Source organism: Megalobrama amblycephala, linkage group LG10, assembly GCF_018812025.1.
Source record: "Megalobrama amblycephala isolate DHTTF-2021 linkage group LG10, ASM1881202v1, whole genome shotgun sequence".
Classification (NCBI taxonomy): Eukaryota; Metazoa; Chordata; class Actinopteri; order Cypriniformes; family Xenocyprididae; genus Megalobrama; species Megalobrama amblycephala.
In genome coordinates, this window is record NC_063053.1 from 28,522,149 (window position 1) to 28,542,893 (window position 20,745).

Below are 20,745 nucleotides of genomic sequence, written 5' to 3' on the forward strand. Positions count from 1 at the left end.
TGAAAATTATGTCATTACTCACCCTCATGTCATTCCACACCTGTAAGACCTTCGTTCATCTTCAGAACACAAATTAAGATATTTTTGCTAAAATCCGATGACTCAGAGAGGCCTGCATTGCCAGGAAGATAATTAACACTTTCAGATGCCCAGAAAGCTACTAAAGACATTTAAAACAGTTCATGAGACTACAGCGGTTCAACCTTAATGTTATGAAGCAACGAGAATACTTTTTGTGCGGCAAAAAATAAAAATAATGACTTTTCAACAATATCTAGTGATGGGCGATTTCAAAACACTGCTTTACTGAAAATCATGTGACTTTTGCGCTCTGAACCACTGATTCGAAGCAAGAGATTTGTAAAGCTTCAAAGCTTCACAAAGCAGTGTTTTGAAATCGCCCATCACTAGATATTGTTGAATAAAGTAGTTATTTTGTTTTTTTGGCTCACAAAAAGTATTCTCGTCACTTCATAACATTAAGGTTGAACCATTGTAGTCACCTGAACTGTACTAAATATGTTTTTAGTATCTTTCTGGGTATCTGAATGTGTTCTTGCTGGCAATGGAGGCCTCACTGAGCCATCAGATTTCATCAAAAATATCTTAATGTGTGTTCCGAAGATGAACAAAGGGGGGTGAATTAACCCTTTAACTAGTTAGCATGCCTATTACTAGAATATTGGCTGTTTATTGGTAGCAGATATTATTCCAAATCCCCAATACCTAAACTTAAATACCATACACTAACTATTAATATGAAGTAATTGGGAGTTTTTGGAGGCAAAAGTCGTTTTACCTGTAGAAAAAAAACATCTGAATATAAGCCGTTTTTCACTCAACAATTGCATCTTGCCTATTAATAGTTATATATAATCTTTAATTATTAAAATTGATGTGGTTTTCAACTGGTAAAATGTTCTTGGAATATATATACTGCCTGGCCAAAAAAAAGTCAGTTTGGATTTTAATTGGCAAATACTTAAGTCTATGGATGGATCATTATTACAGTGATTATTATATTTCTAGCATGTTATATGTTTGGCAACATTTTTTTTAACCCTTAAAGATGGAGTGTGTAGCTTTTCTTTTCTTAAACAACCATGTATTAAGATGTATATCATGGCCATATTCCAGGATGACAATGTCAAGATTCATCCGGCTCAGACTGTTTTGTTGGGAGGGAGCATGAAGAATCATTTTCACACAGGAATTGGCACTGACCTCAAAGGTGCCATAGAATGCTTTTTCACAAGATGTAATATAAGTCTAAGTCTAAGGTGTCCCCTGAATGTGTCTGTGAAGTTTAAAATACCCCATAGATTTTTTTATATTCAGTTTTTTAACTGCCTATTTTGGGGCATCATTAAATATGAGCCGATTCAGTGCGCGTCCCCTTTAAATGCTCGCACTCCCCGCCCCCAAGCTCACAACTTTATAATACAGTGCATAAACAACGTTCACATAGCTAATATAACTCTCGAAATGGATCTTTACAAAGTGTTCGTCACACTCAAAAAAATGATTCTAGCTGCTTGTTCAGTTTATTTAAATAAAATAAGCTGAACCAACACAAATCTTTAGTTTTTTACTTAATTGGCATTTGCACTCAATTGTATTATGTTAAATGAAATTAAATTTGCAAAATGTTAGGTTAACCTAAACCATTTGTGTTGGGACGACATGAATCATTTATGTTGCATTGATTGAAACTGGGCAGAGGATTTCTAGTTCCCAGCATGCTTTGCATAGGGAAAGATCAGGACAGTAAATGATGAACTTAAGTGCTGTTTAATGCGTTTTTAGTAAAGGGAAATACCTTTTAAAGTTTGATGTTCAGTTATATTTGACATTTAAAAGAGTTTGTTATGTCGATTTTTTTTGAGGTTACCATTATGCTGAAGTGTAGACCTTGTGGTTAGGCTATGGGTGGCTACATGAAATAAATCTATGTTGTTCTCAACAAGCTTTAATTATGCTAAAGCCAGTGATGAGAAGTTCTTTACCTGATCATTACTTGCATGCTATAAATGTTACTTAGCATATGAAAAAGTGATATTTTAGTTTAGTTTTTATAGAAATATAAATAAATTAGTTTGAGGGCCAGCACATAATTTACACAGTCTACATATGGTCATCAGCTTTATCCCTCTCAATGGTCATGAAACATGTATGTCTGTGTACAACAGCTATTCACAACCTAAGCACAAGCGCACATCTTCACCATGATGGTAACAAAAAATGTTTTATATATATACGCCACAAACTCTTTTAAATGTTCAAAATAACTAAACATTAAACACTTAAACACTAACAGGTCTTTCCATTTCCTTAAAAGTGCAGAAAACTTGAGCAACACTGCACAAGGGCACCAGTCTGAATTGCAATAGCACTGGTTGGATCAACAAGAATGAATTATGTTCAGGAAACATTCACAGAATATGTCAAATGAAACTGGTGTGATCTCATTCAATTAGCATGAATTTTACTCATCAGTACAATTAACCTATCTTATGTTCAAATAAATCAGTTCAACTGTGTGGAAATAGGTGTCATAATTGAATTAAGTTAGACCAACAAGTTATTTTTTTGAGTGCATGAAGCATATCAGATCATGTAAGTATAGTATTTATTTGGATGTTTACATTTGATTCTGAATGAGTTTGATAGTGCTCCGTGGCAAACGGCTAATGCTACACTGTTGGAGAGATTTATAAAGAATGAAGTTGTGTTTATGAATTATACAGACTGCAAGTGTTTAATAATGAAAATAATGATGGCTCTAGTCTCCGTGAATACAGTAAGAAACGATGGTTAACTTTAACCACATTTAACAGTACATTAGCAACATGCTAACAAAACATTTAGAAAGACAGTTTACAAATATCACTAAAAATATCATGTTATCATGGATCATGTCAGTTATTATTGCTACATCTGCCATTATTCGCTGTTGTCCTTGCTTGCTTACCTGCATAAAGTCTGTTTATTCGTCTGTGCACAGCTCCAGATGTTAATAATGGCTTGTGTAATTGCCTTGAACATGGGCTGGCATATGCAAATATTGGGGGCGTACATATTAATCATCCCGACAGTTGCATCACAGTCTGTGTTATGTTGAGATTCGCCTGTTCTTCGGAGGTCTTTTGCACAAATCAAATTTACATAAGAAGGAGGAAACAATGGTGTTTGAGACTCACTGTATGTCATTTCCATGTACAGAACTAGTTATTTAGAACATAGTTATTTAACTATGCCGAGGTAAATTCAATTTTCAATTCTAGGGCACCTTTAGTGCTTAAGTTTTAACTTAAGTTTTTGGGATGTGCTGGAGAAGACTTTACAGAGTGCTCACCTCTTGCATTGTCAATACAAGATCTTGACCAAAAAATGATGCACCTCTCAATGGAAATAAATGTTGTGATGTTATTTCCATCGAGATTAATTTTTGGTCAAGATCTTGTATTGACAATGCAAGAGGTGAGCACTCTGTAAAGTCTCCTCCAGCACATCCCAAAGACTTTCAATGAAATATATTTAAATATTGGACCTTGAAAAACCAACTTGAATGACATGAAATGTTATTTGCTAATGGAGGGGGCTCACATTTGCATCCAGATGTTGAATAACTCAACTCAAAGTCAAAAGTATAGACCATAAGCTGCTTCAATAGTCTGTATTCCGTCAGACTTACTGAACGGAAAGTGTTGTTTGTGTCGTTGACATGTACTAACTTGTTTTAAGCTTGACAGACATCTTTTATCAAACAATGGGTGACTCATTCACTCCATATTTTGTGTTGCTTCATAAAAGGCTACAGTATATTGTGAAAGATTGTGTCACTAAATATGCTTATTGCTGCATTTAGTGTGCAAACCCCAGCACAAGTAGGCTGAGTGTTGAAACTTTACATGCAGAGCTGCTTCTGCTACGCTTCTGTTGTGCAGTGCCACGCTGCTTAAGAATGCAGCTTTAATGCTGTAACCTGTTAATACGCGCAATGAAATGAAAACATGCTGCTGCAGACCAGAGATGTATGAAACAACCTTAAACTTAATCTGCCTTGTAAAACTGTCCATTTGTCCCTGAGGCATTATCCATTCATAATGCAGGTTAAGGTTAACTGAGGCAAACATTTCTCATCAAAAGCCGATACAGAAGTCTTTGAAAAGTAAGTTGACTGATTACAGGTTTATCATGCATGCACACAATCTGCGTTTCGATTTTGGATGATTTTCAGAAAGAGGTAAGAAAGGCCTCTGCCACACCTATATCACATAACAGTAATGTAATATTTGCTAATTCGACAGTTAAACCCTGCATAGGTACAACTGCTGCATAAATCGATCAATAATACAACATTTTTTAATCTTACAGGCATCATGGAAAACACAAAGCTGCGCCCATGCATTAAAGTCTATTGAATAAACTCTGTGTATCCATGTAGTTAATCCCTTTAATTTTATCTGTGCATCTTTAAAGCAACATTGATTTAGAATGTTCTCTCACTGGCTTAGCAAACTACAGTTTAATTCCCAGTGATCATGCTGCTTTGGGTCACTTGCCCCATTCAAATGATCATTCTAATACTGAAATTTAAAGGTGCCCTAAAATTAAAAATTGAATTTACCTTGGCATAGTTAAATAACAAGAGTTCAGTACATGGAAATGACATACAGTGAGTCTAAAACACCATTGTTTCCTCCTTCTTATATAAATCTCATTTGTTTAAAATACCTCCAAAGAACAGGCGAATCTCAACATAACACCGACTGTTACGTAACAGTCGGGATCATTAATATGTACGCCCCCAATATTTGCATATGCCAGCTCATGTTCAAGGCATTACACAAGGGCAGGACGTCTGGATGTGCACAGCTGAATCATCAGACTAGGTAAGCAAGCAAAGACAATAGTGAAAAATGGCAGATAGAGCAATAATAACTGACATGATCCATGATATCATGATATTTTAGTGATATTTGTAAATTATCTTTCTAAATGTTTCATTAGCATGTTGCTAATGTACTGTTAAATGTGGTTAAAGTTACCATCGTTTCTCACTGTATTCACGGAGACAAGACTGTCGTTATTTTCAATTTTTAAACACTTGCAGTCTGTATAATGCATAAACACAACTTCATTCTTTATAAATCTCTCCAACAGTGTGTAATGTTAGCTTTAGCCACGGAGCACCATCAAACTCCTTCAGAATCAAATGTAAACATCCAAATAAATACTATACTTACGCGATTAGACATGCTGCATGAGGAACACTTTGTAAAGATCCATTTTGAGGGTTATATTAGCTGTGTGAACTTTGTTTATGCTGTTTAAGGCAGTCGCGAGCTCGGGGGCAGGGAGCACGAGAATTTAAAGGGGCTGCAGCCTGAATCAGCACATATTTAATGATGCCCCAAAATAGGCAGTTAAAAAAAATGAATAAAAAAAAAATCTATGGGGTATTTTGAGCTGAAACTTCACAGACACATTCAGGGGACACCTTAGACTTATATTACATCTATTGAAAACACATTCTACGGCACCTTTAAGTTAAGTTCTAACAGGTACCCCTGCTGTGCAAGCGCACAAAATTTAGAACACATAACCAAATCTGTACAGTGTGTGATTATCTATCAATTTAAACTATAATTTTAAAAATATATATTTTCAGTTCATTTTAAAGCCATATCAAATGCTCAGTCCAAATTCTTCTGGGGAGTCACATACATGAATGCAGAAAAATCTTTGCTATAAAGCAGGCAAGCTGAATCAGATTTGAAATCAACACTTTACAACCTATGGCTTGAAGGGGCTACACACACATACCAAGCTTTATACGGATGTTGAACGTTGTCTAGAAAGGTTATGGTTAAAAAAAACAACAACAAAAAAAAAACACAGCACAGAGCTGGGTTCTGTTCACAGGACCTGGGAACAAAGAAAGAGCCAAGCAGAGAACCAGTTTTCCAACTTTACACCTGTTCATTGTGTCAGAATCTCCAGGGCAAAGCTCAGGAAGGCAAGGAATTCTGCACAAACACACCTACGAACAATAAACACACACAAACTCTGTCTGTGTTCATCTCTCAAATGTACACAGGCATCGTGTTCTAAATGGTGTTGAGGAATGTCTGGCATTTCTCATGAGGAGTTGAAAAGGAAAGTCAAAAGAAAGGTTAGGATTGTGGGTAACCCCTGGCACGCATGTAACTTCAAACACGAGATGTCAAAACTTTGGATTGGAAAGAGCTGTATGTGTGTGTGTGTGTGTGTAGGTGTGTGTCAGCGGAACATTTCATGGGAAACAGGTTTAAAGTAACAGCTCTTTGTTCAGACAGAACCGGCAACATCCCACAGGAAGTTCTGACGTTGCAAGGTCTGGGATACAGGATGCAAAACACAATATTATGTGCGTGTTCTCAGTAGCTGTGACCCTCTTATTAGTGGTGCTTGCTAAAATAAGCATTACTATTACTATTGCTCATACTTAGGGTATGACCAACAAGCCCCTAGCCCTAAATATAAAACACTGCTATGTAACGTGTGCTGGTTTTTGGGGCCCTAGGTGAGATACTGAAAACTGGCCTCACAGGTACAAACGTTTTCATAGCATAAAATATCCAGAGAACCACTAAAATATGATGTGGTTTCTTTCTTCAGGCACTAAAATGTCAAAAATGAAAATATGCAGTTGTTAACTGAGATATTTCTACACTATCTGGCCAATAAAACTGACTTCTGTGGGTGTAAGCCAATGGTACAGAACCCCTAAAGGGACATGGTGAAGAAGAAAAAATTAGATGGGAGAAAAAATATTCAGCAATGCTTTTGGGTTCTTTTGCAAATGTTTTGGAAAATGTTTTTGCAAAATGTTGTCCCCCAAGAAACTTTGCATTCTCTCGCAAAACGTTTGTATTCCCAAGAAACTTCGCGCTCACTCGCAAAGAACACAAAGTTTCTCTGGGAACGCAATACATTTGCGAGAGAAAGCAAAAGCAATGACTTATTTTTCCTCTCATCTCATATTTTTCCACAACCATGTCCCCGTAAGGGCTCCATACAATGGAGCCTGGTTGATCACGTCAAATTTAATATTACAACAGTAACAAAGTGCAACATGCTACCAAGTGTATTAAAGAATAGAACAAAACAATACACCGCTGTGAGTTCAACGGGTTAAAGTGATGTTCAAAGGTATATAAACAATTATACATTTTAAAAATTTGGAGAATAACTTTTGACAGTCATTCATGGTTTGACAAATAGCTTTTTAAGCTACACTACTGTTCAAAAAGAAATGAATGTACAGTATTTATTCAGCATGGATGCATGAAATTCATCAAAAGTGACAGTATAAAATATCCTCAAATCCTGAAAAAACTGTTTAACATTGATAATAATAAGAAGAAATTATTACAAAGGGAACTTTTTATTGAAAGATGGGCACCATTAATGACGGTGATGGAGGACCATTAGAACTAACTGGTTATATTTGCCAGGGGAACTTGAATACAACCCATGTTTTGTTTTAAGTTGATGTTTGTTTTGTTCAAATTGTTTGCTTTAAATGTTGTTAATGATTTTCTTATTTCTTCTTTTCCTTGTATTTTTGGACATATTTTTCTGTGGAATTGATCATACATGTAAGGATGCGTGAATGTTATGATCCCCTGTAAAGGATATTGTTTCTGTGTGCAAGTAATTGTTGTAAAAGGAGATCTGAAGAACATTCAAAATAAAAAAATAAGTAACAAAAAAAAAAATAAGAAGAAGAAATTATTTTTTAAAACCAAAACAGCATATAACAATGATTTTATAACAATTATCAGCCTTGCCATCACAGTAATAAATTGCATTTTAAAATATAACAACAGTTATTTTAAAATATAATATTTCACAATATTACTGTTTTTACTCTATTTTAGATCAAATAAATGCAACCTTGTTGAACATGACAGACTTCTTTTAAAAAAACATTAAAAAAAAAAATCTTACCGACCGCAAACTTTTGAACCGTAGTGTTTTTTTAATAACAGTAATCATAAAAATATTTTAATGCATGTTTTACTTGTTGTATTCTAATGAATGATCAGTTCATTATTGTGTCAAAAAGCAGAAATAATAATGTAAAAATCAACTGGTCACAAGACACCAAATCAAGCTCAGCAATTTAGCCAGACAAACTAATCTAATCAGTTCACTTACTTAGACTGAATGTCATCGACATATCAGAAGGGAGCCGCACTAGATAACCTTATCAAGTTACCAAACACACTGTAAGATTTTGTGTTTTTAAAGTAACACATTCTTAGAATCAACACAGGGTCATTCACAAGAACCCAGAATGATCACATCACAGATGATAAAACACTACATCAAAGTTGCACTACCAATGCAAAGCAAATCCCAAAAGGTAGGCGTCTTAATTTGCTTTCTTTTAGCCAAATTCTAAAGCAGAACTGCCTTCGTGTCCTTCATGAAGAAGACAATCCCATAATCCACTGCGACAAGCTCAGTGGAAACAGTTCCCAAGATGGGGAAAGCCAAAGAAATGTTGAATACAAATACATTTAATTAAATACTGAAAAAGAATATTTGTGTGATTAAAATACACAAATATTGGCTAAAATAATCAGTTTCTGTGTCATTAGATCAGAAAAACGCTACGTTAACCATTATTGAAATCAACTGCGAGTCACATTACGTCATGATGGTCTGCATGCTAAACATTTAATTTCAGCCTTATCAGGGCGAGTATGAAGTGTTTAAATAATCCATCCTGCTGCTTTTTGTACCATCTTCAGCAGCAGGTAGTGACCACACCCTCAGGAGAATCACATAAAAGCTGTTTATTTTTGGTGGTAGCGCACCACATCGATCATTAAGCCACAGTCTGTTCTGTCAGCCCGCCGTGTGTGTGTATGTGTGTGTGAGTGGATTCATGCTTCAGTAAATGGGTGGGGTTGAGGTGTGTTCTCACAAAGGTCTCCCTGCTATTACAGCCCATGTGGAACCTTCACTGTCTGCTCAGCTCACAAACACACACAAAAAAAAACATAAACAAGAAAATTGACATGCATCCAATCCTGGTTCTGATCCCAAACTACACCACAAATGTACTGCACACTTAAATAAACACCACTTAAAGTGACCTCAAGTAGAGGCCAAATTTTATCTTCCTGGCATGTTGAAATATCAGCTCGGAAAACTCATGACGACTTTGAGATAATCATAAGGCAAACATTTTCCAGACTACTCTCAGCACACATACACACAATAATATAGAGGTATTTGAGAGATATATCTCAATACAGGTAATTTGGGTAATTTGATGCATCAAACTTCCCTGGTTAATAAATAATAAATAATGAAATTAACAAAACAACATAGCTGGAAAAAGGATAGACTCCTACTTTTTCCAAAGATATTATTTACTATTAAAGCTGCTCATTGCTGAGTTATAATTTATACCAGTATTAAAACTAAAACTGCCAGAGAACACTGAAAAGTTTACCAAACTTACCCAAACTAATGATTTCTTCTAGATTATAATGGGATTACTCTACTAATTACACTGTCTGAAGAGAAATGACTGAATGTCTGAACACATTACCCACAAATGAAAACACATACCCTCCGTTTACTAGTTGGGCAAGATCAAATACATTTTAAACACTTTAAATACAAACCTAACTTAAAGGGATAATTCACCCAAAAATGAAAATTTGATGTTTATCTGCTTACCCCCAGCGCATCCAAGATGTAGGTGACTTTGTTTCTTCAGTAGAACACAAATTATGATTTTTAACTCCAACCGTTGCCGTCTGTCAGTGGTATAATGCAAGTCAGCGGGAACTTGGACTATAAGAGTAAATAAAACACGACAGACAAGTCCAAATTAAACCCTGCGGCTCGTGACGACACATTGATGTCTTAAGACACGAAACGATCGGTTTGTGCGAGAAACCGAACAGTATTTATATCATTTTTTACCTCTAATACACCACTATGTCCAACGGCATTCATCACTCGATTCGTTTGGTCTGATCGTGCTCTGACAGCGGTAGTGATGTCTCGCTCTCATTGAAGTATATGCGTGAGACATAACTTCCGTTGTCAGAGCGCGATCAGACCAAACGAATCGAGTGATGAATGCCGTTGGACATAGTGGTGTATTAGAGGTAAAAAATGATATAAATACTGTTCGGTTTCTCGCACAAACCGATCGTTTCGTGTCTTAGGACATCAATGTGTCGTCACGAGCCGCAGGGTTTAATTTGGATTTGTCTGTCGTGTTTTATTTACTCTTATAGTCCAAGTTCCCGATGACTTGCATTATACCACTGACAGACGGCAACGGTTGGAGTTAAAAATAATCATTTGAGTTCTACTGAAGAAACAAAGTCACCTACATCTTGGATGCTCTGGGGGTAAGCAGATAAACATCAAATTTTCATTTTTGGGTGAACTATACCTTTAACCTCTCAGTTAGTTAGTGCAGTAGTTAGGTTAGATGCTGTATGAAGTCCTTAAAGATGTTTTCCACCAGTACTTATATTTTAAAGCAATATTCTTATTTGCAAACGTCACAAATTCAAAGTATTTTTATATGGCAAAACAGCTTGTCCCAACAGCCTACTGAGCAAATAAAGCTACACATGAATTTGAGTACAATCATTTTACTCAAATAAAATGCTTGTTTGTAATGCTTGTTTTTGCACATTAAAGCAAAAGTGTGTTATTTTTTAATACTAAAATACATTCTAGCTCAGTTTAATGTGCAGAGTGAACAACATTGGTTGGTTAATGTGTTGGTCTGGTACATTTGATAATTTACTAATTTTGGACTAATCTTGGAAATACTTCCTGTAGCACAAACAATAGAGCACGGCTAGCAACGACAAGGTCATGGGTTTGATTCCCAGGACTGAATGGCATGAACTGATAAAATGTATACCTTGAAGTCACTTTAAATAAAAGTGCCAAAATGTACATATGTACGTTTATAGATGGGTTTATTCATGCTGATGTTGTTGCTGGATTTTCTACATTCATTTCCAACAAACACTGTGTGGGCACAACTTCTCCTTTTTCTTTAATTTCCCGGAGACACATCTGCCTACAGAACCTGTTTATGTTATGATTGATGTGAAAGTAGTTTCATATATGGTTAATACAGACACAAAAGTCTTCCAAGCGAGAAGGAAATAAGAAACAGGCCCAACAGTAAACAAAAACCCATACATCAACTGATTCTGAAGAATGATAGGCATATATATAAAGAAACACTGTTGTTAGGAGTACATGTTGGTAAAGTATTACCTGTGTTAAGTGTAGATTGTGGTAGTTCTACAGGTGATCCAGTGGCGAGCAGGTCTCCACGCATCTCTGTTGCGCGTCGGCGGTTTTTCCTGCGCTGCCTCTTCAACCACTTGAACGCACGGCTGAAGGACGCTGCCCGTCTCTTGCCCCGTTTACCCCTGCCGCCCTGCCCGTCCTCAGTGAACACCTGCAGCATATCTGGAGGAATCAGATCCCCCACAGACTCACGGCCAGATGACATCGTGCAGCCTGACACATAAACAGAAATAATAGTTCACATGATTCACACGGTTTTGTAAAACTTGTTTTTGTGAGGTTTGTAAATTACCTGGACACTAGACCAACCCCTAAAATTAATTGCTCATTCTTTCATGTTTACCTATACAGTGTTCAAATGTTCACATAGAGAAGGAGTGAAACATTATTTCACAATATGTAAGTATACTGAGCAAAAGCTAAAGAGAATCAAAGACACATCAGTGGTCAACTGTACATGTCTTTCCGCATATAAATGCCATATAGAAGACAAATAATTATTTCTTCAGAGTCATAAAAGACTCAAGGGTAACACTTTAGAATAACTCACGCTATGAAGCATTAGTTAAGCATTAGTAAATAGTTAATTCATCATTTATAAAACATTAATAGACATTAGTAAGCCATTTATAAATACAGCTATAAATGCTTTGTTCTTGATTTATAAGCATATCTATAATGAGTTTAATAATTGTATTTTCATACTTTATTAATGATCAATTTATCATTTCTAAATTATGTATTACATTATTCACAAACCAGTAATTTAGGAGTTGTCAGTGGTTCATAAGATCATTTAGGAAGTGTAAGTAAATGATTAATAAAATATTTAAATGTACATTTATGCATCTTGTTATTTAGACATATAGTATTAGTTACTCAGTGTGTTAATAAATGCTTTATTAACATATTCCTAGTGTCAAAACTACCTCGGTACTAACTTTAAAACATTAGAGAACAGCAGTGCAGAAGATCACTGAACCTTTAAATCTCATTTATAAAAGCTTTACAAAGCATAAATAGTCCTCACTTTAGATGAGCTCACAAAAATAGTTAACTGACTGCTTCTAAATGTTTTATAACTACCTGAATTAATCATGAATTGCAGTAGGAATATGTGTTAATAAAACATTTACTAACACACTAAGTAACTATTACTATGTGTCTAAATAATAAGATGTATAAATGAATGTTTACATAGTTTATTAATCATTTACTTACACTTACTAAATGAACTACTGACAACTCCTAAATAACTGGTTTTGTAAATAATGTAATACTTAATTTAGAAATGATAAATTGATTATTAATAAAGTATGAAAATACAATTATTAAACACATTATAGATATGCTTATAAATCAAGAATAAAGCAATTATATCTGTATTTATAAACTACTTACTAATGTCTGTTAATGCTTTATAAGTGATGAAATAACTATTAACTAATGCTTAACTAATGCTTCATAGTGTGCAGTTATTATAAAGTGTTACCGCAATGGTAACACTTTAACTAGTTGCTTATTAGCATGCATATTACTAGAATATTGGCTATTTATTAGTACTTATTAAGCACATATTAATGCCTTATTCTGCATGACCTTATTCTACATTCTTAATCCTAACCAATACCTAAACCTAACAACTACCTTAATAACTAATAATAAGCAGTAAATTAGGAGTTTATGGAGGGAAAAGTCATAGTTAATAGTTTTTATGTGTTCCCTATACTAAAGTGTTACCATCGCATTTTGAAAAACTCATGGTAAAATACTGTTAAGCATTAAGCAAAATTAACATTTTCAAAAATGTATTTTTAAAGTAGTGCTTATAAATGCAGCTGCTTTGTTTACAGAGGTTACAGTGTAAATGATAGCTCTATTTCTGCTGTTTCATAAGTGCCACCTACTGTCAGCAAGAGGATTTACATTTTCATTCAACCATTTTAGTTGGTTCAAGGCAAAAAAAATCGGACCAAATTGTACATTTTAACCAGTAGAAGGAAAATAAACTAATGTGCATTCTAAACATCTCAACACTTTGGATAATAAAGTAATGTATGTAGACTTGTTTATGGAGCTGATAAAATACCTATAATTTATAATTTCATCATTTTTAAAAAAATAAAAAAAAAATTTGTTATTTATGTTATTTGAACATGAAGTGATAACATGTTATGCTGTAAGTCACCCAACCAATATTTTTTGTTGGTTTAAAATCTGGCCATCATTTTTAATGTTATTATTTTAATGTATATGCAAACAAAAAGTACATATTGCTGCTAAATTTATTTGTTGTTTGTTCTTTTTCAACATAAAACTTGGTGAAATTATTTCACTGTGTGGATAATCGTGATCTTTTTGGTCACTGTAATCGTGATTCGTGATATGAAATTTTCATACCTTTAACAATGCATATCATTAGAATCACTTTTTTTCTAGCTGGGGAATGATAAAAACCATTAACAGCCAATCAGAATCCACCAATATTTGCGACCCCTGACAAGAAAGGAAGAAAGCTAAAAGAAAGAGAGAGAGAGAGAGAGAGAGAGAGAGAGAGAATTCAACAGTCTTTAAAGAGCGCAAGCAACTCCTTTTAAACATATCTTGCTTAGCGAACCAATTGAACCAGGACTGATACTTGCGCCCCCTCAAAAAAAAAAAAAAAAAAAATTCCTTGGTGCCCTGCTCTAAAGAGAAAATTGTTGTGGAATTGTTGCTAACATCGGTGGTCCGTGTAACATCAGGGTCTGGTCCTAAAGATTGAGTCTCATTCCTGAACACCTAGTCATCATCAGCTCCACCCTTACACACACAGATACTGATACACACCCTTACACACCACACACAAACACACATTCATAATGTGTAAAACATTTAAACACAAGGCATTATATCTTGGATAAACACACCCAGCAGTTGTATTTATCCAAGGAGGTCATTTTACACAATTAATAGAGAAGCAAAGAACAAAACTTCACATGAATGCACAAGGCATAAAAGTAAACAGCAACTTGAAAATGATGCCGGTTAACATAAACAGCTCATTCGAAGAGGGATAGCTAGAGTGAGATGGATGTTGAAAAAAAAAAAAAAAAAAAGAATAAGCAGAAATGTACAGACACACACTAACACAGTGTTAAAAAAGAGGAAACTGGAGCTGATTTCACGTGTGCGAGTGAAACTGAGAGCAGGACATCCTCACGTGGCTGCAGAGCTCTGTTTAGTAGATCAATGGACCAATCAGAGTGCAGCATTCTGACTCAGTCAGTCACCATGGAAATGCACAAAAACAAACAGCATGCAGCAGTGCCACAGAGCTTATCCACTCCTCACTGTAATCACATCAGTTTGAGCCAGGATCATACACTGACTCACATGTTCTCTGCTAGCTGCACATGATTAATTTGCATTTGGTTACATAATATTAGTTATTATAATATACATGTTAGGAACTCATTTGCATGACATCACAGGTCTGTTTTGTTTGGATGATCAGCCTATGGTTTAATCCACACATACATAAGCACGCTTGCAGACAATTACTGCACACACTCCCATACAGAAACTCTCACAGCCCTGAGAAAAATGTGCTGCTATTCCAAAAGGCGTGTATGTGTGTCATGTGACTCAACAGTTTTAGGGCGGATTCAAATTTTGCACTCAAAACAACCATTTTTTGTGGTATTCCCCAAAAAATGACAACTGCCTAAAAAGGTACGTGAAACAGTGCACATTATGCATTTCAAGCAGTAGCTTGTATGTTATTATCTTTCTTACATGACCTCATTAGGTACGTTATTATCGCCATTTCAGATTGTTGTTTTGCAGTTAACATCTAAACTCAGTCCAAACAAATAAGTCAAGACAAATAAATTAAAACATAATGGTTTCCTGTTTGTTTGACTTTGAGTGCATTGCATAATTGGATATAAAACTGCACTAGTAATCTCCATACTACCCTTACTACTACTGCAGTATATAGTATGTATACTATACACAGACGGCTCACTACATTTGCCAAAATGTGCAGTATACAACAGAGATAACTGCTAGATGAATCCCACAGTGCAATGGAAGAATTATTCATTTCAGAATTAGATTCATTTCCAGTATGACGGATGAATCAGAAGTAATATTAAATGTGACTTTAAACATACCTTTCTTGCTTCATTAGTACATTTTTACATAAAACTGGGCTTTTTATTTACAAGATAAACTGCACAACATTTATCGAATTAAAGGTGCTAAAGAGGATGTTTTGTTTTATACATTTTTGCAATATTACTTGAAACTGTCTTTACTAACTGATAAAAGACTATTAGGTGAACTGAAAGGAATAATATTAATATACATCATCTGTGCACGAGGTAGGGCCTTAAAAACATCAGCCAATCGTTTACACGATCATCGCATAAACGATTGGCCCTCTGGCTTGTCAATCACTGCCATGACAATCCTTGTGCGAGACGTGCACGGCTGCGCGCTCCAGTAACTTTCCACACTCTACAGGCGCCGCATGCAATGTTTTTGTCAGGAGACAGGAGTGACAACTGCAGATTATGAGTTACCTGCGGTGAGTCCGACATAATGAATCCACTAACACGACACAGCGAATGCCGGTGGTAAACAAACACTCGTGTTCCAATACTCGTGCACGAGTTTTGGGAGGCGTTCCCTCGAAATGAGCTGTGAAGGAGGGGGGTTGTTCTTACGCATGCGTTCATTTCAAAAACTCAGTAACAGTCTTTGGTTTCTCAGTCGACGAAAAGATCCTCTTTAGCACCTTTAAACATGCAGCATAATGAAGTAATGTGACAACAACATAGCACAATAATGCACAAAAATGGCTACCGTTTTCTCATTTTTTGCACATTGTAAATGCAAATTTCCGCAAATCCATTCAAAAGTTTGGGGTCAGTTAGATTTTTAAATGATCTTAAAATGAAAAGTCTCTTATGCTCACCAAGGCTTGGAAAAAGAGAGAGTAATATTGTGAAATAGTTTTGAATTTAAAATGTTTTCAATTTGAAATTATTTTAAGATGTAATTTATTCATGTGTTGGCAAATCTGAATGGGTAACACTTTATTTTAGGTGACGTAGTTACACGTTACTACATGTACTTACTATAGTAATAACAGTAAATTAAGCATAATTAAAAGTAACTAACCCTAAACCAAACCCTAAGCATAACCGTAACTCTATAGTAAGTACATGTAGTTAATTAATATTACTCAGTATTTATTTGAGTAAGTACAACGTAACTATGTCACCTTAAAGGCAGGGTAAGTGATTTGCTTAAAAAAATGTTTTTGTTATACTAGTTGAAAGTCTCTTAAGTTGAAAGTTAAGTGGTTTAAATGTATTTATATCATCTGCGGAAGGTGTAGGACCATAAAATGTTCGTCCAATCATAGACCTCATCCCGAGGGCTACGCCAGGATGTCCTATGTCCCTGTCAGTGTATGTATTTCCATACCTCCGAGCACCTATCACACATCATCAGCGTGTTTCATGCTAAGCAGTGTTAGACAGATGTCAGTCACCGAGCACCGCAACCAAAACAGCAGCCACCTTTTACAGTTCCTCCTGAACCAAAACAATAAGCTTATGCTGCGTTCACGCCATAACTACAGTGAATTGTAAGAGATGGAAACCCGTGACGTTATACTCAGAGCAGTTTGTGACTCAAATTTATGCATTTTAATGACAACATCAACGCCGAAATTAATCTGCAGCAGTCAGGTGGTACAGGTCAGTGCTCTTTAAGTTGTTGTTTATGTTTGTTATTTTTTGTAATGTTATGTGATTTGAGACATGAGGTAGTTTAACACCGTCTCTCATGAAGCTTTGTAGACTCTGCTGTGTGCGTTTGTGTGTTTTGAAGGAGGCGTGGCTTTGGAGACGCTCTGAAGGGAGGGTGGGATCTTATGCTTTCAAAGCTAGCTCGCTATTGCTAGCCTCTCTGAAAATTATTTACCCTACCTTAAAAATAAAGTGTAACTTCTATATGGTGAATATGGTGATTTTCTGCTCAAGAAAAATTTCTTATTATCAGTGTTTCTTATTATATATGTCAAACCACAAACTTTTGAATGGTAGTGTAAATCCCATATTTGACAGGAATAGTATGCTATTCCAAACATAACTAAACTCTCTAAGTGTGAGGTGTGTGCAAGAGGTAGAAACCTAGCTTTGCACACCTGCACACACTATAGCAGAGATGATAAGCAGGAGCAGGAGGTGTTTTCATGTGGGTTACAGGAAAGGGAGGTAAATCTTGAAGATAAAATGCCTGAGGTGTATTAACCAGGAAAGCTGTGGTCACATGAACACACACGCATGCAGTATTGAACCATGCTTGCCTTATCTGCAGTTCAATTCTACTAGTTTTTCAAGGCACGGTCACTGTGCTCACCGGGTGGATAGAACAGACTATTCTTCTTACACACGTACACATCATGCACAGGGGTTTTCCACTCAAAGAAATGAGACATTCACTCATGAACAATACATCTTGAGTCGGTTACACATAAGACATTACGTGCACAACTGTGTGCAGTGTCACAACTGTGTGAGACAGGAGCACTTCTGTCTCTCAAACGCAGACTGTTGTAAGAGCATATTGGAAATCTCTTTCTTTGTAAGCCCCAAACCGAAGAAATTTCGGGTTTATGAATTCCTCTGGAAGTGCTGAGGGGAAGTGCAAGAGGTCACTGCAGTGCTGCTGGGGAACAGTGAAGGAAAGTGCTGATAGCTGTCATGCTAACTGCACATTATGTCCTTATGGGAGTGTCTGTCTTTCCTCACAGCTACCATTACAGTACATTAACACAATAACACCCAACAACACAGACTGACACAAAACACATGAATCTGAGAAGACCACCCGAGGTCTGTTTTTATATCAGATATCCGTGTGACGTGAAATAAATCCAGTGGAGAAAAGTGCATTTTTTTATGATGATGAAATACAATCACTATTTGACTTCCAAACTTCAGAGGTGTGTGCTGACATTCGTATCAGATTTCCATCTGATTTCATCCTCACAAAAATACACACTCTGATGTTTTGATGTGATCTGTGCTATTGTTTGGTGTTGTGTGTGTGTGTGTGTTCTGGGGCTTTGCAGCAGCTTGTTGAGAGCAGGAGTAACATTCCTAAATGACTGATAATTCCGTAATTCCTGTGGGTTCCTCGTCCAGCTCCACCTCTTCTTCCATCATTGTCTTCATTCTCTCATCCTGGTTTTCCACAGCTGCTTGAGTCTCAACAAATTGTCCAGAACTGTTTAACTGCATCTTTAAATAATCCAAAACTGTCTCACTATATCATCTACATTCATCTTCATGAAATCCATAACTGTCTCACTGTATCATCTTTCTAAAATCCAGACCTGTCTCACTGTATCATCTTTCTAAAATCCAGACCTGTCTCACTGTATCATCTTTCTAAAATCCAGACCTGTCTCACTGTATCATCTTCCTAAAATCCATAACTTTCTTACCGTGTCATCTTCCTAAAATCCATAACTTTCTTACTGTATCATCCTTCTAAAATCCAGACCTGTCTCACTGTATCATCTTCCTAAAATCCAGACCTGTCTCACTGTATCATCTTCCTAAAATCCAGACCTGTCTCACTGTATCATCTTCATAAAATCCATAACTGTCTTACTGTATCATCTTCATAAAATCCAGACCTGTCTCACTGTATCATCTTCATAAAATCCATAACTGTCTCACTGTATCATCTTCATAAAATCCATAACTGTCTTACTGTATCATCTTCATAAAATCCAGACCTGTCTCACTGTATCATCTTCATAAAATCCAGACCTGTCTCACTGTATCATCTTCATAAAATCCATAACTGTCTCACTGCATCATCTTTATAAAATCCATAACTGTCTTTCTGCATCATCTTCCTAAAAACCAGACCTGTCTTACTGTATCATCTTCCTAAAAACCAGACCTGTCTTACTGTATCATCTTAATAAAATCCAGACCTGTCTTACTGTATCATCTTAATAAAATCCAGACCTGTCTTACTGTATCATCTTCATAAAATCCAGACCTGTCTTACTGTATCATCTTCATAAAATCCATAACTGTCTTTCTGCATCATCTTCCTAAAATCCAGACCTGTTTTACTGTATCATCTTCCTAAAATCCAGACCTGTCTTACTGTATCATCTTAATAAAATCCAGACCTGTCTTACTGTATCATCTTCATAAAATCCATAACTGTCTCACTGTATCATCTTCATAAAATCCATAACTGTCTCACTGTATCATCTTCATAAAATCCATAACTGTCTTTCTGCATCATCTTCCTAAAATCCAGACCTGTTTACTGTATCATCTTCATAAAATCCATAACTGTCTTTCTGCATCATCTTCATAAAATCCATAACTGTCTTAATGTATCATCTTTCTAAAATCCAGACCTGTCTCACTGTATCATCTTTCTAAAATCCAGACCTGTCTCACTGTATCATCTTCCTAAAATCCATAACTTTCTTACTGTGTCATCTTCCTAAAATCCATAACTTTCTTACTGTGTCATCTTCCTAAAATCCATAACTTTCTTACTGTATCATCTTCCTAAAATCCAGACCTGTCTCACTGTATCATCTTCCTAAAATCCATAACTGTCTTACTGTATCATCTTCCTAAAATCCATAACTTTCTTACTGTATCATCTTCCTAAAATCCAGACCTGTCTCACTGTATCATCTTCCTAAAATCCTGACCTGTCTCACTGTATCATCTTCCTAAAATCCAGACCTGTCTCACTGTATCATCTTCATAAAGTCCATAACTGTCTTACTGTATCATCTTCATAAAATCCAGACCTGTCTCACTGTATCATCTTCATAAAATCCATAACTATCTCACTGTATCATCTTCATAAAATCCATAACTGTCTCACTGCATCATCTTTATAAAATCCATAACTGTCTCACTGCATCATCTTCATAAAAACCAGACCTGTCTTACTGTATCATCTTAATAAAATCCAGACCTGTCTCACTGTATCATCTTCATAAAATCCATAACTGTCTCACTGTATCATCTTCATAAAATCCAATAACTGTCTCACTGTATCATCTTCATAAAATCAATAACTGTCTCACTGTATCATCTTCATAAAATCCATAACTTTCTTACTGTATCATCTTCCTAAAATCCAGACCTGTCTCACCCTCTCATGTTGATATCATCCAAAACATTTTCACTTTCATAATTGGGAGAGTCTCACACTCAATTACTCCTGCAGGTATCAGGGCTGATCATATAAAGATTAAGAGCCAGATCAGCCTGTTTCATCAAGAGTTTTAGATTAAAACTACTCAAGCTCTGTACTAATATATAATCTTCC

The 20,745-nt window shown here is 35.7% G+C and overlaps 1 protein-coding gene across 1 annotated transcript in view; it reads right to left on the bottom strand.

Moving 5' to 3' along the window:
* si:dkey-157l19.2 (uncharacterized protein KIAA1522) overlaps positions 1–20,745 on the bottom strand; it is a 32,889-nt gene that overhangs the window by 9,015 nt on the left and 3,129 nt on the right. The window contains exon 2 of the mRNA XM_048205635.1: positions 11,326–11,574. Within this exon, the coding sequence (XP_048061592.1) occupies positions 11,326–11,566 (241 nt within the window). The 5' untranslated portion in view covers positions 11,567–11,574. The remainder of the gene's footprint in view (positions 1–11,325; positions 11,575–20,745) is intronic.